Source organism: Schistocerca serialis, chromosome 4, assembly GCF_023864345.2.
Source record: "Schistocerca serialis cubense isolate TAMUIC-IGC-003099 chromosome 4, iqSchSeri2.2, whole genome shotgun sequence".
Classification (NCBI taxonomy): domain Eukaryota; kingdom Metazoa; phylum Arthropoda; class Insecta; order Orthoptera; family Acrididae; genus Schistocerca; species Schistocerca serialis.
In genome coordinates this window covers 24,898,740-24,912,393 of record NC_064641.1, presented here as the reverse complement: position 1 = coordinate 24,912,393, position 13,654 = coordinate 24,898,740, and the positions used below count along the sequence as shown (strand labels likewise).

The 13,654-nt window shown below is 40.2% G+C and overlaps 1 protein-coding gene across 1 annotated transcript in view; it reads right to left on the bottom strand.

The window, feature by feature from the left end:
• Nucleotides 1–13,654, bottom strand: part of LOC126475356 (proton channel OtopLc) — a 763,792-nt gene that overhangs the window by 78,961 nt on the left and 671,177 nt on the right. The window contains exon 9 of the mRNA XM_050103169.1: nucleotides 5,892–6,063. Within this exon, the coding sequence (XP_049959126.1) occupies nucleotides 5,892–6,063 (172 nt within the window). The remainder of the gene's footprint in view (nucleotides 1–5,891; nucleotides 6,064–13,654) is intronic.

The window sequence follows — 13,654 nt, the reverse complement described above, 5'->3', positions numbered from 1 at the left end:
CCTTCTCAAGGTTGAAAAAGGTACCTATTAGGTGGCATCTGTGCAAGAAAGCCTGTTGTATAACCATTTCCAGCAGAGTCGGATTATCGATGGTAGAACAATACCTCCAGGAGTTGTCCAGATTCTGGGATCCAGAAACAGTGGCAGTTGATGATCAGCTCGAATTCTAATATCATGTTGTTGTACCTGTATGGTAGTCATGTCCTATGCACACCAGGCAGGCTGTGTAGGCAGCCACCCTGTCAGGAGGATGTGTGTAAATAGTTCTCATTAAAATAGATATTTTCCTTCTATGGCCTTGGATATTTACCACGGCGTTACATGTCACCTCCACAGCATCTGGGGGGCAACAGACTTGCCAACAGGCAATGTGTCTGTCACTGCAGAGAGCACTGTCGGGACGGGGAGGGGGGGGGGGGGCGCACTATTTTGCTATGCGAGGTGATGTGTCCTTACAGTACCATGCAGGTATCCATCTGCTTCCAACTATTTAGGCCATTAGTGGACCATAAAAAGTGATTTATGCCCTGTGCCTCAAACCAGTAGTACCAGCAGTTGTGTCTAGCCACATCAGCAGTTCAGTCCCTGTGCTATCAGCTGGTAATACCCCGTTTCATCTCAGTGCTCCACTCCAGCAGACCTGGCCCATTTCATTTTGGTCTTCACCAGCAGCAAGTCAGATGTCACACACCAGCAGCACTGGCCTATGTTGCCACCTCCCATGACTCTAGGGTTAGTTGTGTAGGCACATCACAGTCAATATCACAGGACAGGTATTTCTGTTGTATGTAGCTGTGTGGCTATTCTTCCAAGGACATTATAATTGTTTTATTTTGTTAATAAAGTTATTCTTTTAAAAGTGTCTTTGATCACTTTCAGTATGAGGATACTTCAGATGTGATGAGGATCTTGTAAAAAATCAAAAATGGTTACAACAGCATTTGTGTGAACAGAGGCCGAGATAACACAATAAAAGAATTATTCACTAGAATGATAACATGTCACATGTCAGGTGAATGTACAAATCAGGGAAAAAGTAGTGTGACATGTGACAACACTGCCTTTAAAACATATAGATGAGCCCTGTTCATGTACAGTTCCAGAAATGCATTGAAAAAGGTTTACATCTTTGATCTTTGCAAATGACAGTTTCCCCGAAACAAGGACCAAAAAAGAATTACTGCGGTCCAACTAGCACATTACTCCTGTACTAATGACTTCTCAGCATCAGATGTGTCTTTGTTTTGGTGTCAGAGGTATCCCTGCATATAGGAATACAGACAAATAGTGATGTAGATAGTGGAAAAATGAGGTTAGACAGTGAAGTGCCTCTTGCAGAGTTCCAATATTGTCACAACATTCAAATAAAGCCCTAATGTCTGACATTTTCATATGATTGCAGTGCCTGTTATGACTTGCATAAATCACATGTTGTGTAACACTGCTGGAGCCATGATTTCTCTGGTTCTTCTGGTCCCATTATGTCCTTTATTGAGGCAGCAATTATCCAATGTATTAGATGTTATACAAGAATGCTGACCAGTTCCACTGTAAAACTTTGTGACTTGGCTAGATTGTATCCTTTTGAACTGGTGAGGCACAGTTATTGTTTATGTAATATTTACTGTTGTCAGAGACTAAAACACAATGCTCAATGCTTTTTTTGCTTCTTCTGGAATGGAGATTAATGGATGATTGCAATTATTTTAGACACGTGTATTTATGTCAATGTATAGTACAGAGTGTGCCACTATTGAATATCACAAGCATTTTTATTTTCTGAATATCAGACCCGATAGATGAGCTTCCTCTCGGCGCACATATTCCTGCGGCCTGATAGGAAATTTATGCATGGTTTGACTTAACATTTCAATATAAATCCTGGAGATTTCCTCTTATACTCTTGCTTTAAGTTCTTCAGTGGTAGCAGGTCAAGTATGGTAAACTGCGCTCTGAATCATCCTTACATGTCATGTTCTTTGCCTTCCAATTAGTTTTCTCAGTCCAACCACTTGTGATCAAATTTGATTGGTGTCAGTTTTAAATTATTCTTTTCTCTACTATTCTGATTTTTGTAAGTAGACTCTCTTAGCTGCATCAAGCTGTGACTGCCCCATCAAGCAAATGCAACAGTTCCATATAACAATACAAACTTCTGCACAACACAGCAATCTGTTTCATTTCAAAACAGATGAATACTAACTTTTGAACATCATAATTTCTCCATATTTACTAATCAGATAGTGGAGAGTGAAATGATACTGAATTAATCTGTTTTACAGCTACGATACTATCAGCAGAAATTACTGTAGTTCTATTTGAAAAAGCAAAGTTGATATTAATGTGTCAATCACGCCAATGCAAGTACTTCATTCTTTTGTTGTACCCTCCAAAAGCTCTTTTCTGAGGACATGTGTTCTTTTTGATGTTCCAAATGTAATAATTGTTAAATTTAACCACCGTCATTTAGCTGTCTTATCACTTCTCTAACAATCTGAAATGGATGTGTGGGGAGTTTTGCATAAAAAACATGGCTAACTCATGCCTCTCACATTTTTGATCTTAAGTCAGTCCGGCATCTGCAGTTATTTAGTGTTCATAGTTAACTTTTGAGCCCTGGTGCAAAAATAATTAAAATGTTACTCATGGACACAAGACAACAAACTAACATAGGTTGGACTGGGAGGAATTCTTTGTCACACAATCCTTTAATAACAATAATATTATGATAATGATAGATTGCTACTTGCCGTACAGAGGAGATGTTGAGTCACAGACAAGCACAACATCCTTTTCATGATATTATGGGTATTCCATCCTGCATTTTTCATTGTTTGACAATCTTTCAACAACTTATCAAAATATCTGGATTGTGGGGATGCATAACCATTTTAATATTTTAAAAAATAATATCCATAGTAAAATAACTCTTATTTTACACTATAAAGACATCCAAATACCTGTATACCTATGTAATATGTACACAGAAGCACAACTATAAGGGTTGTTCAAAAAGAAATGAGCTGGAAGCATCATTACAGAATTCAGTACCTGTATGTTAGAAGTACTCACCCTGGCTGTTGAGACACTTGTCCCACTGTGACACAAGGCACTGAATGGCGGTCTCAAAATTCCTGGAGCTGCAATGTTAATCAGTTCCACACGTACAGCTGGATGTCACCGTCCACATGAGTGCAGGAAAAGTTATGCTGACGTTCTTCTTTGACCAAGATGGCCCTCTACTGATTCACTTCCTGCAGTGTGGGACAACAGTGAACACCCAGTGTTACTCGCAAACCTTGACCACTGTTCACCAAGCGGTCAAATCAAAACGACCAGGCAGTCTCACCTGTGGGGTCATTCTGCTCCATGACAATGCAAAGCCTCATACAGCCAACAAGGTCGCAGACCTCCAGCAGAAATTCAAATGAGAAGTTCTTGGCCACCCTCCATACAGTCCGGACCTCTCTCCCTGTGATTATGCCATTTTTGGTCCCCTTAAAAAGGCTCTGAGGGGCAAACGATTCACCTTTGATGACAACATCCAGCTGTACATGTGGAACTGGTTAACATCGCAGCCCCAGTAATTTTATGAGACAGCCATTCACCACCTTGTGTCACAGTGGAACAAGTGTCTCATCAGCCAGGTTCAATACTTCCAACATAAAGGTACTGGTTTCTGTAATTATGCCTACAGCTCATTTATTTTTGAACACCCCTTATAGTTAGCACAAAATGAAGACAAAAACACATTTTTGAAAGTGTCAAACTGTGTGTGAACTGAGCAAAATAATTTAGGGTTACTAGGCAGTTTATAAGAACTGCTTCTTTTTGCTGTATTATTGAAAACTAATTTCACTTCTATGAAGTTGGTTCCTTAGGTATGATCTACAGGACACATTTATGTATTTGACTGATTAAAAATTGTCACCTAGTGGGTAAACTAAGATTGAGTAGAAAAACTGTTATCAACAGGGGAAATTGCATTACTACTTCACAGCTCATTTATTTTTGAACACCCCTTATAGTTAGCACAAAATGAAGACAAAAACACATTTTTGAAAGTGTCAAACTGTGTGTGAACTGAGCAAAATAATTTAGGGTTACTAGGCAGTTTATAAGAACTGCTTCTTTTTGCTGTATTATTGAAAACTAATTTCACTTCTATGAAGTTGGTTCCTTAGGTATGATCTACAGGACACATTTATGTATTTGACTGATTAAAAATTGTCACCTAGTGGGTAAACTAAGATTGAGTAGAAAAACTGTTATCAACAGGGGAAATTGCATTACTACTTCACAAAAGTAATGTTTACTGATCCTTGATTTTAGTAGTAACAATATACTCATATTTGCATGTCTTTGATATTTTTGTACCTGTCCCATAATAATTTTTTTTGTAATTAAGACTGCAGCTTGGCTGTGCCTTTTATGAGATGACTACATGCTCAGAATATGTTTATTTTACAAGAATGAATAGTAAGATCAATGGGTGCTGACAAATGAAATTGCCAGTGGAAGAATGCACTGACCTACAATTGCGTATTTTGAGTTGCTGGTTGTTGTTTGTTTGATCAAATTTAAAGACTAGAATGGAAATACGATAAAGACCAAGCAAATAATACATCAGACAGCTCTTTCTAGCAGTACATACAAAAAACTTTTTTATCCAAATGAGGAGTATTCGTAAACACAGCATGTAGTGTTACCAGACAAATCCTTACATAGCTGAGTGTTAGCACTTTCATCTGCTGATCCCTTCAATTTCTAACTTTCTGTGAGCTTCCACAAAAAATCATTGCTACCACAAGCTGCTTATATCTTTAATCCATTTTACATTTGTTCATAACTGTATATTTGAGTTTAATATACAATGACAGTAAATTTTTAAGTTTTATTCATATAATACTAACAGATGAGAAAGAGAACAAAATTAATTCTGTGTGTAAGTGAAGGGGAGATGAGAGGAAGGAGGGGGGGGGGGGATTACAGGCTAGACCATTTGTTGCAATGTACATTACACAGGTCATTAATAATTAAATCATTAAAAGACTATTCTAAAATATACCTTCTATCTCCTTTTGTCAAATAACTATTTCATTGCGACTGCAGGCTTTCTTGGTATATCCCAATGACAATATCTTGTTGGGTGATTGGGCAAGTGGTAGCATCACCTTGTCACAACATTTCAGTGAGTTTTGTATCCATCATCTTCAAACTTTGCCTTAAGACAATGTGTATGAAACTCATTGCAATGTGGCGACAAGATGGTGCCACCACTTGGTGGATCACCCAACAAGATTTTATCAACTATCTCATTATTTATTTGACAGTTGCTTGCATTCTAGAGACTAAGTCTGGGTATTGTGACCAAAACAAAATTTAAGAAATAAATCACAAGGAAATTATGCAGTATACAAAGCATTTACTAAACAACTAAGAATCAAATCAAATAAAAATGTAGTGCAGTAAATACAAACATATTTGTAAATATAAACCTATTTGTAACTGACATGTAAGTAACTGAATGTGACACACTGAAATCAAATTAATGAATCATTGTGGATGAAAACAATAACTATGCAGTGATGCAAAACAATATCAATACAGAACAATCAGGAATGCTAACCTCCAATGCTGTGAATATGTCATGACAAATGAAGTCCTAGTCTGCCACATTCAATTGCTAAGGCATATTCAGGGCACTTAATGATTAACTGAGAATTTGCAGCATTATCATACTTTAAACTTCTCATTCGAAAACCAGCATTACTAGTGAACTATTTATCAAATTCCAAAATTGTTTTCTGCAGTTTCATTATGAATAAAAGTCAAGTCAAAGACAGAGTGTGAATAAACTCTACAGGCTAAGAAATAAATCTCATACATACCGACTCCACTATCTTCATCTGCAGCCAAAAATGATTCAAGACGTCGATGCTGGTATGCAGAAATTTCTTTTAGGCTCTCAAGCACCAAAGTTCGAATCCAGACACATAAATTTGTAGCAACTACATGCATAAGTCCAAAACGTGCAACCACCTTGAAGCGATGAATATTCAGCTGTACGTACAACAATTGAATTATATGTTAGAAACGTGTTCACTGAGTTTATTCCAGTTAAGAGAATTATAAACTTAATTGTGGACATATAACTACAGAGTGCACTAAATTAAGCACAATATTATACAGCTTATAGAAACACTATGTTGGCTCATGACGGCTCACAAAAAGATTTCTGCAACTCTCATTGTGTTGCAGTTATTTATGTACATGAAGTTATTAGTAGAAGGCACTGACAAAGTCTCTTAATGAAACACAACTGTAATACCAGAGAGCACTTATTAAGGAAATTATGTTGCATTTAGTTCATAGTCTGTAACACCAGGAAACTGACAAGGACATAGCAATCAATTGCGGAACAATACTTCTGAGAATCTGGTGACCAATCTTGTTGGAGGATGGTTACTAAGACACTTTCCCAACAACTATGGTTTTGGAAGGGTAGTTTGATGGCTTGAGACAAATCAAAATGTTACCACCACAGTGAGTGTGACGATACAGCAAAAAAATTCCCACAATCTAAAATGTTGTTGTTTCCAATGAAAGCACAATGGAGATTCTGAAGATATTCTTGATACTTAAGATTGGTTCTAAACCAAATGGTGTTAATGACCAGACAAGTTGATTGACTGATTAGGGTGGTCAAGACAAATATTATCAGTGCCTCTACTGAAACATTCCGAGGTAAATGCAGTTAAATATTTAAAAATATTTAATAAATAACCTAATTTGAAATCTGATCCTCTCTGTCCCATTATCACTTACATATCTATTGTTATGATACATTTAAAATACCAATACAATAGCTAAACAAAATGACTGATGTGTGTCCCATAACATCACAGAGACTTCAATAGCTTTCAAAGTAGTTATCTAGCTTAAGTACATACTCTCCCATATACAACCAGCTACCCTAATGAAACCCACCTGTGTATGTATATGTACAACATGTGAATCAGACATAGGTGAATGGTTGCCTTTCCGGATCACACTGCCTAACAACTTACATAGAAAATAGGACATAATACGTAATCTCATTCTCAGATGAAAACGAGACCAAATTGACTGGTTAAGCCAGTTCCTGCCCTCTTGTCAAAATATAGAACACATTCTGTTACAACGTGGAATACAATATCTGTATACTACAAACATCACTTACTGGGTGGGGCACCTTACCAGGGGAGAAATTCATGCATTGTAGGGCAGTGCACCACCTGATGCGTTAAAAATGCTTCCTCATATTTCAGTGACAATAAACAGGACTGCCATGGATGTATTGCTGGTTTTATCAACAGTAGCTTTTTATTCCTCAACCTTAGCTACACTTCCGCGTATAGATACATGACCTTGTATCTCAACAAGAAAGTAACTGTATCCCGCGACTTTTATCACCTCAGTGTATATGGACCTGTTTAATTTCTAAAGAATGGCAAATTACTCTATCATTTGATAGGAACAATAATACAATCTGCAGCTAGTGCTACCAGGTCTTACTAAACACGAATCCATCATAGACTAACTCCTCATGGTTGATTTATGAATATTTATCCAATGATGAGCTCTAGTACACAGTGTTGGTGACTCTGGATGTTGACAGTACAATTTTTAAATGATGTGCTGTGAGAAATAGCCAGTGCATATCTAATATTAACTTAGTAATTGTGATACAAAGATTGATGTCTTCAGCCTGAAGACTCGTTTGATGCAGCTCTCAATTCTAGTCTACCCTGTGGAAGATTCGTATCTCTGAAGTATTACGGCAACCTACATCTATTTGAACCTGCTTACTGTATTCAAGTCTTTGTCTCCTCCTACAATTTATACTCTCCACTTTTCCCTCTACTACCATGCTGAAAATTCCTTGATACCACTGGACATACTCTACGAACTGGTCAAACAATGGAAAATCGAGGGCGAAATGTAACAATACGAGAGAAGGAAAGTTACTACCCACCATATAGCGGAGATGCTGAGTTGTGATAGGCACAATAAAAAGATTCACTATCCACCCCTTCTACAACAGCCTCCAAACCTCCCCCCCCCCCCCCCCCCCCTCCGAAACTCCCTCCCACCACCACACACAACTCAAAACCTAAACAGACCCACAACACAGTCATGAACCTTTCCTCCAGGAGCCTTAGTCCCACAGAAATATCAGTCCTTTCCAAAGGCCTCGCCTTTTGCCCCACTCTCAAATTCAACCATGCAGGACTATTTAAAGACCTTCTCTCCTTCTCCCGGTCCCTACAGTGGAAACACCTTTTCCACCACCAACCCGACCAATCAGACTCAACCAAAAACCAACATTGAACCTTGCCTAACTCAGTTCACTCCTCCATCCAACTGTGATCCACCCCCACTGCCTCCAAACCACCCCCTGTTAACTTTCCAGAAGTTCTTATCCTCAAACCTTGCCTCACCATCATTCCCCAAATCCCTCAACATGCATACTAACCTTACATTCGCAGAAAAAACCACAGTCCAGCATCTAAAAACTGATCCCCATCTTGTAATCCTACCTGCAGACAAAGGCTCCACCACTGTAATTTTGAACCGCAAGGATTACGTGGCAGAAGGACTCCATCAGCTGTCAGATACTTCCACCTACAAACCATGCCACAGTGATCCCATTCCAGCAATGCAGCAGGATCTCCAGTCAGTACTCAAATCCTTAGGCCCATCCCAGAACCTCTCCCCAGAGTCCATCTCTCTACTTACACCTACCACTCCCCGCACTCCCACTTCCTAGAATCTCTGCTCTCGTAGACCAACACCTTCAACCTATCCTTTATTGTATGATTATATGATAGCGGAACAAACACTGGTAGCAGTTACTTCTGTAGAGTATCTGCGAGTGTGCATGCGGAACGATTTGAAGTGGAATGATCATATAAAATTAATTGTTGGTAAGGCGGGTACAAGGTTGAGATTCATTGGGAGAGTCCTTAGAAAATGTAGTCCATCAACAAAGGAGGTGGCTTACAAAACACTCGTTCGACCTATACTTGAGTATTGCTCATCAGTGTGGGATCCATACCAGGTCGGGTTGACGGAGGAGATAGAGAAGATCCAAAGAAGAGTGGCAAATTTCATCACAGGGTTATTTGGTAAGCGTGATAGTATTACGGAGATGTTTAGCAAACTCAAGTGGCAGACTCTGCAAGAGAGGCGCTCTGCATCGCGATGTAGCTTGCTGTCCAGGTTTCAAGAGGGTGCGTTTCTGGATGAGGTATCTAATATACTGCTTCCCCATACTTATACCTCCCAAGGAGATCACGAATGTAAAATTAGAGAGATTTGAGCACACGCGGAGGCTATCCGGCAGTCATTCTTCCCGCGAACCATATGCGACTGGAACAGGAAAGGGAGGTAATGACAGTGGCATGTAAAGTGCCCTCCGCCACACACTGTTGGGGGGGCTTGTGGAGTATAAATGTAGATGTAGCTGTAGATTACCCAGAACCTATCCTCCTATATAAAAGATACCAACCATTTCCTCGACCAGCTCACCATAGTTCCTTTTCCTTTACTACACGGTGCCCTGCTTGTCTCTATTGATGCCACCTCCCTGTACACTAACATTCCTAATGCCCACAGCCTTACAGCTATTGAACACTACCTTTCCATATGCCCTATGGATTCCACACCAACAACCTCCTTCCTAGTCTCAATGATCAACTATATCCTCACCCACTATTACTTCTCCTTTGAAGGCATTACCTACAAACAAACCCGCAGTATGGCTATGGGCACCCACATGGCACCATCTTATGCCAACCTATTCACGGGCCATCTAGAGGAATCCTTCCTAAAAACCCAGAAACCTAAACCCCTCACCTGGTGCAGATTCATTGATGACATCTTTGCTATCTGGATTGAAGGTGAGGACACCTTATTCACATTCCTCCAGAATCCCAACAACTTCTCCCCCATTTGCTTCACCTGGTCCTATTCAACCCAGCAAGCCACCTTCCTAGATGTTGACCTCCACCTCAGAGATGGCTACATCAGTACCTCCATCCATATCAAACCTACTAACCACCAGCAATACCTCCACATCGACAGCTGCCACCCGTTTCATACCAAGAAGTCCCTTCCATACAGCCTAGCCACCCATGGTCGTCGCATCTGCAGTGACGATCAACCCCTCTCTAAATATACAGAAGGTCTCACTGAAGCCTTCACTGACCATAATTATCCTCCCATCCTTGTACAAAAACAAATCTCCCATGCCTTATCTTTCCAGTCTCCCACCACCTCCCAAAGTCCCACAGTCCGGCCACAGAAGCGCATTCCCCTCGTAACTCAGTACCATCCAGGACTGGAGCAACTGAATTACATTCTCCGCCGGGGTTTTGATTACCTCTCGTCATGCCCTGAAATGAGAAATGTCCTACCCACTATCCTTCCCACCCCTCCTACAGTGGTATTGTGCCGTCCACCGATCCTACACAGAATACTCGTCCATCCTTACACAACTCCTGCTCCCAATCCCTTACCTCATGGCTCGTACCCCTGTAATAGACCTAGATGCAAGACCTGTCCCGCACATCCTCCTACCACCACCTACTCCAGTTCGGTCACTAACATTACCTATCACATCAAAGGCAGGGCTACCTGTGAAACCAGTCATGTGATCTACAAGCTAAGCTGCAACCACTGTGCTGCATTCTATGTAGGCATGACAACCAACAAGTTGTCTGTCCGCATGAACGGCCACCGACAAACTGTGGCCAAAAAACAAGTGGACCATCCTGTAGCTGAACATGCTGCCAAACATGATACCCCTCATCTCAATGACTGCTTCACAGCCTGTGCCATGGATCCTTCCTACCAACACCAGCTTTTCTGAATTGCGCAGGTGGGAACTTTCCCTGCAATACATCCTACGTTCCCGTAACCCTCCTGGCCTCAAACTTCGTTAGTCACTGTCCTCACCCATCCAGCCATCTCCCTGTTCCCATTCCAGCACTACACAGCCATCATTTCACCGCCACATCCAGTATTTTAATTTCTTTTATTTTTATTTCTCTCCTTTCTGCTACTTACCCCCTCCTCCCTCCGCACCTCCTCTCCTATCCTCAACTGCAACACTTCACTGTCCACCACTCCCACCTCCCCACCCCAGCCTCCTCCTTACTTCTACCGAGTCGCCACTCCCATCATGCACTGGTGCTGCTGATCGCAGTGTAGTTTCAGCTCTCTGAGACTGAAGATGTGTGTGCAAGTTGCACTTTGTGTGTGTGTGTGTGTGTGTGTGTGTGTGGACTGCTGGCAAAGGCCTTAACTGCCGAAAGCTACGATTGTGTGAATCTATGAACTGATCCTTTCTTTTATGCAGGTTGTGCCATAAATTTCTTCTTCCCCAAATCAATTCAGTACTTTCTCATTAAATATTAGATCTACCCACATAATCTTCAATATTCGTCTGTAGCACCACACTTCAGAATATTGTACTCTCCTCTTGTCTGAAATGTTTACCACTCACATTTCACTTGCATAAATGGCTACACTCCAGACAAATGCATTCAGGTAAGACTTCCTAACACTTAAATTTATATTCAACTTTAACAAATTTTTCTTTTTCAGAATAATTTTTTGTACTATGGCCAGTTTGCATTTTACATCCTCTCTATGTCTGTCACAATCAGTTATTTAGCTCCCGATACAGAAAAATGAATGGAGTACTTTTAGTGTCTCATTTTCTAATCTAAATCCCTCAGAAATGCCTGATTCAAACTGACTACATTTTATCACCCTTGTTTTACTTTCTTTGGTGTTCATTGTACAACCTCTATTCAAGACACTATCTGTTGTGTTCACCTGATCCTCCAAGTCCTTTGCCATTTCTCACAGAATTGTAAGTCATTGCAAACATCAACATTTCTATTTCTTCTTCCTATACTTTAATTCCCCTTCCAAATTTCTCCTTGGTTCTTTTACTGCTTGCCAAATGTACAGATAACATAACATTGAGGATAAGCTACAATCCTGTCTCGCTTCCTTCTCAATTACAGCTTTCCTTTCATGTCCTTCATTTCCCATAACTACATTCTGGTTTCCATAAAAGTTCTACGTAACCTTTTATTCCTTGTATGTTATCCCTGATAAGTTCAGAATTTCAAAGGGTGAGAATTTCTGTGAACAATACTGTGGGAACAAGAGACCGACCAGTGAACTACATTGTTTATTCCTTAGAAGAGTAGCCAATTTTGATGGTTTGATGTTTATTCATTGTTTTTGATTTTTGTTTAGAGCTGTACTTCCGACTGTAATCCAGTAAAAATAAATGTCTCTAAGTATACGTGGGTTTGATTTCTGACCTACAATATTAAAGGCTTCCTCCAAACCTACAAATGCTACAAACATAGGTTTGCCTTTCTTCAGCTATCTTCTAAGATAAGTCCAAGAGTCACAGGTTTCTACATTTCTCTTGAACCCAAACTGATCTAACTCAAGATCAGCTTCTATCAGTTTTTCCAGTCTTTTGTAAGTAATCTGCACCAGTATTTTGTAGTTGCTGGTTATTAAACTAATAGTTCAGTAATGCACATCTATCTGCACATACCTTGCATGAAACCGGAATTATTACTTTCTACCAAATAATGAAATGTCCACACAAAATGGCCATTTAACCCAGGCTCGTGTGTGTGTGTGTGTGTGTGTGTGTGTGTGTGTGTGTGTGTGTGTGTGTGTGTGTGTGTGTGTGTGTGTCTGTGTGTGTGTGTGTTTATGTTTTTTCTACTTCAGAAGAAAGGACCTCGTCCGATTGTCTGAAAACTTAGCATTCTTCTTTACTGTGCCTGTTGCGACTCAATATGTCCTCTATGTGGTGAGTAGCAATCTATGCTTGCCACATTGCAATTATTACATTCTACTTGACACTTGAGGGTACTTCGACTGTCACACACACTTTGAATACCACATGATTAGTTCTGTCAAGGCTGACTCTCTCAAGTATTTCAATAATTCTGTGGGCATGTCATATGCTCCAGGGTCCTTGTTTCCATTTAGGTCTTTCAGGGCTCTGTCAGATTTTTCTTGGAGTATCATATCTTTCATCTTGTTTTCACCTACCGCCTTTTTTTTATAATATTGTCCTCAAGTTTGTTTCGCTAACATAGACTGTTATCCCCACCAATGGCCAATATTGACAGCAACTGAGATGCACAACAGATTGCAATTGACAGCTGCCACCAGGGACACATGCAGCATGTCATGTGGACTGAGCTGCTTGCAGCAACGAGGTCAAGCACGCAGCAGTGCCTCAGTCTAATACAGTACATTGCATGTGCTGTTATCAATCATGCTATTCTGTTTACTGGATTTTTTGTTATCATTATTGGCTTTCATTCAGTGATCCACTTTTGACACATGTGGTTTTGTTTACAGATTACGCATTTGTATTGTGAGTTGACAGAGAAGTGGTGATGAGGTCTTACCCAATTGTGCTTTCAGCAACACATTCATACCCGGTGCCAGTGTTTTGGACCCGATGTTTCTGGAACTCTGGCACCAACAGCAGGAACAGTATGTAGCTCTCGTGCATAGGCAGGGCATGTCTCAGTGGGAACAACATCAGTCAGTTGTC